The sequence below is a fragment of the Charadrius vociferus genome, unplaced genomic scaffold (assembly GCF_000708025.1).
Source record: "Charadrius vociferus isolate BGI_N301 unplaced genomic scaffold, ASM70802v2 scaffold436, whole genome shotgun sequence".
Lineage (NCBI taxonomy): Eukaryota > Metazoa > Chordata > Aves > Charadriiformes > Charadriidae > Charadrius > Charadrius vociferus.
The window spans coordinates 1,281,164-1,281,708 of NW_009649187.1; the positions used below are offsets into that span (position 1 = coordinate 1,281,164).

General features: G+C 65.5%; 1 protein-coding gene across 1 annotated transcript in view; it reads left to right on the top strand.

The window, feature by feature from the left end:
• Nucleotides 1-12: 12 nt before the first annotated feature.
• Nucleotides 13-545, top strand: part of LOC104289779 (cytochrome P450 26A1) — a 3,096-nt gene continuing 2,563 nt past the window's right edge. The window contains exons 1-2 of the mRNA XM_009888792.1: nt 13-201; nt 391-540. Of these exons, the coding sequence (XP_009887094.1) occupies nt 13-201; nt 391-540 (339 nt within the window). The remainder of the gene's footprint in view (nt 202-390; nt 541-545) is intronic.

Genomic DNA, 545 nt, shown 5'->3' on the forward strand with positions numbered 1-545 from the left:
CGCTCCCCAACTATGGGCTTCTCCGCCCTGGTCGCCAGCGCCCTGTGCACCTTCCTGCTGCCCCTGCTACTCTTTCTGGCCGCCGTCAAGCTCTGGGACCTGTACTGCGTGAGCGGCCGCGACCCCAGCTGCCCGCTCCCGCTGCCCCCGGGCACCATGGGGCTCCCCTTCTTCGGGGAGACGCTGCAGATGGTGCTGCAGGTAAGGCGAGGCGACGCCGCGGGGAGCGGAGGAGCGCTCCGGCTCCTCCTCTGGCTGCAGGGGATGGGGGATGAGCAGCGGCTTCGCTTGGGCTCCCGGCCCAGGTGGGAAAGAGCTGCGCTCCCTGCCCTTTCCTCTCCTCCTTTTTAAAATTTATTTTATTATTTCCCCGCCCCCTCCCCTGTCCAGAGACGGAAATTCCTGCAGATGAAGCGCAGGAAATACGGCTTCATCTACAAGACTCACCTCTTCGGGCGACCCACGGTGCGGGTGATGGGCGCCGAGAACGTGCGGCACATCCTGCTGGGCGAACACCGGCTCGTCTCCGTCCAGTGGCCCGCCTC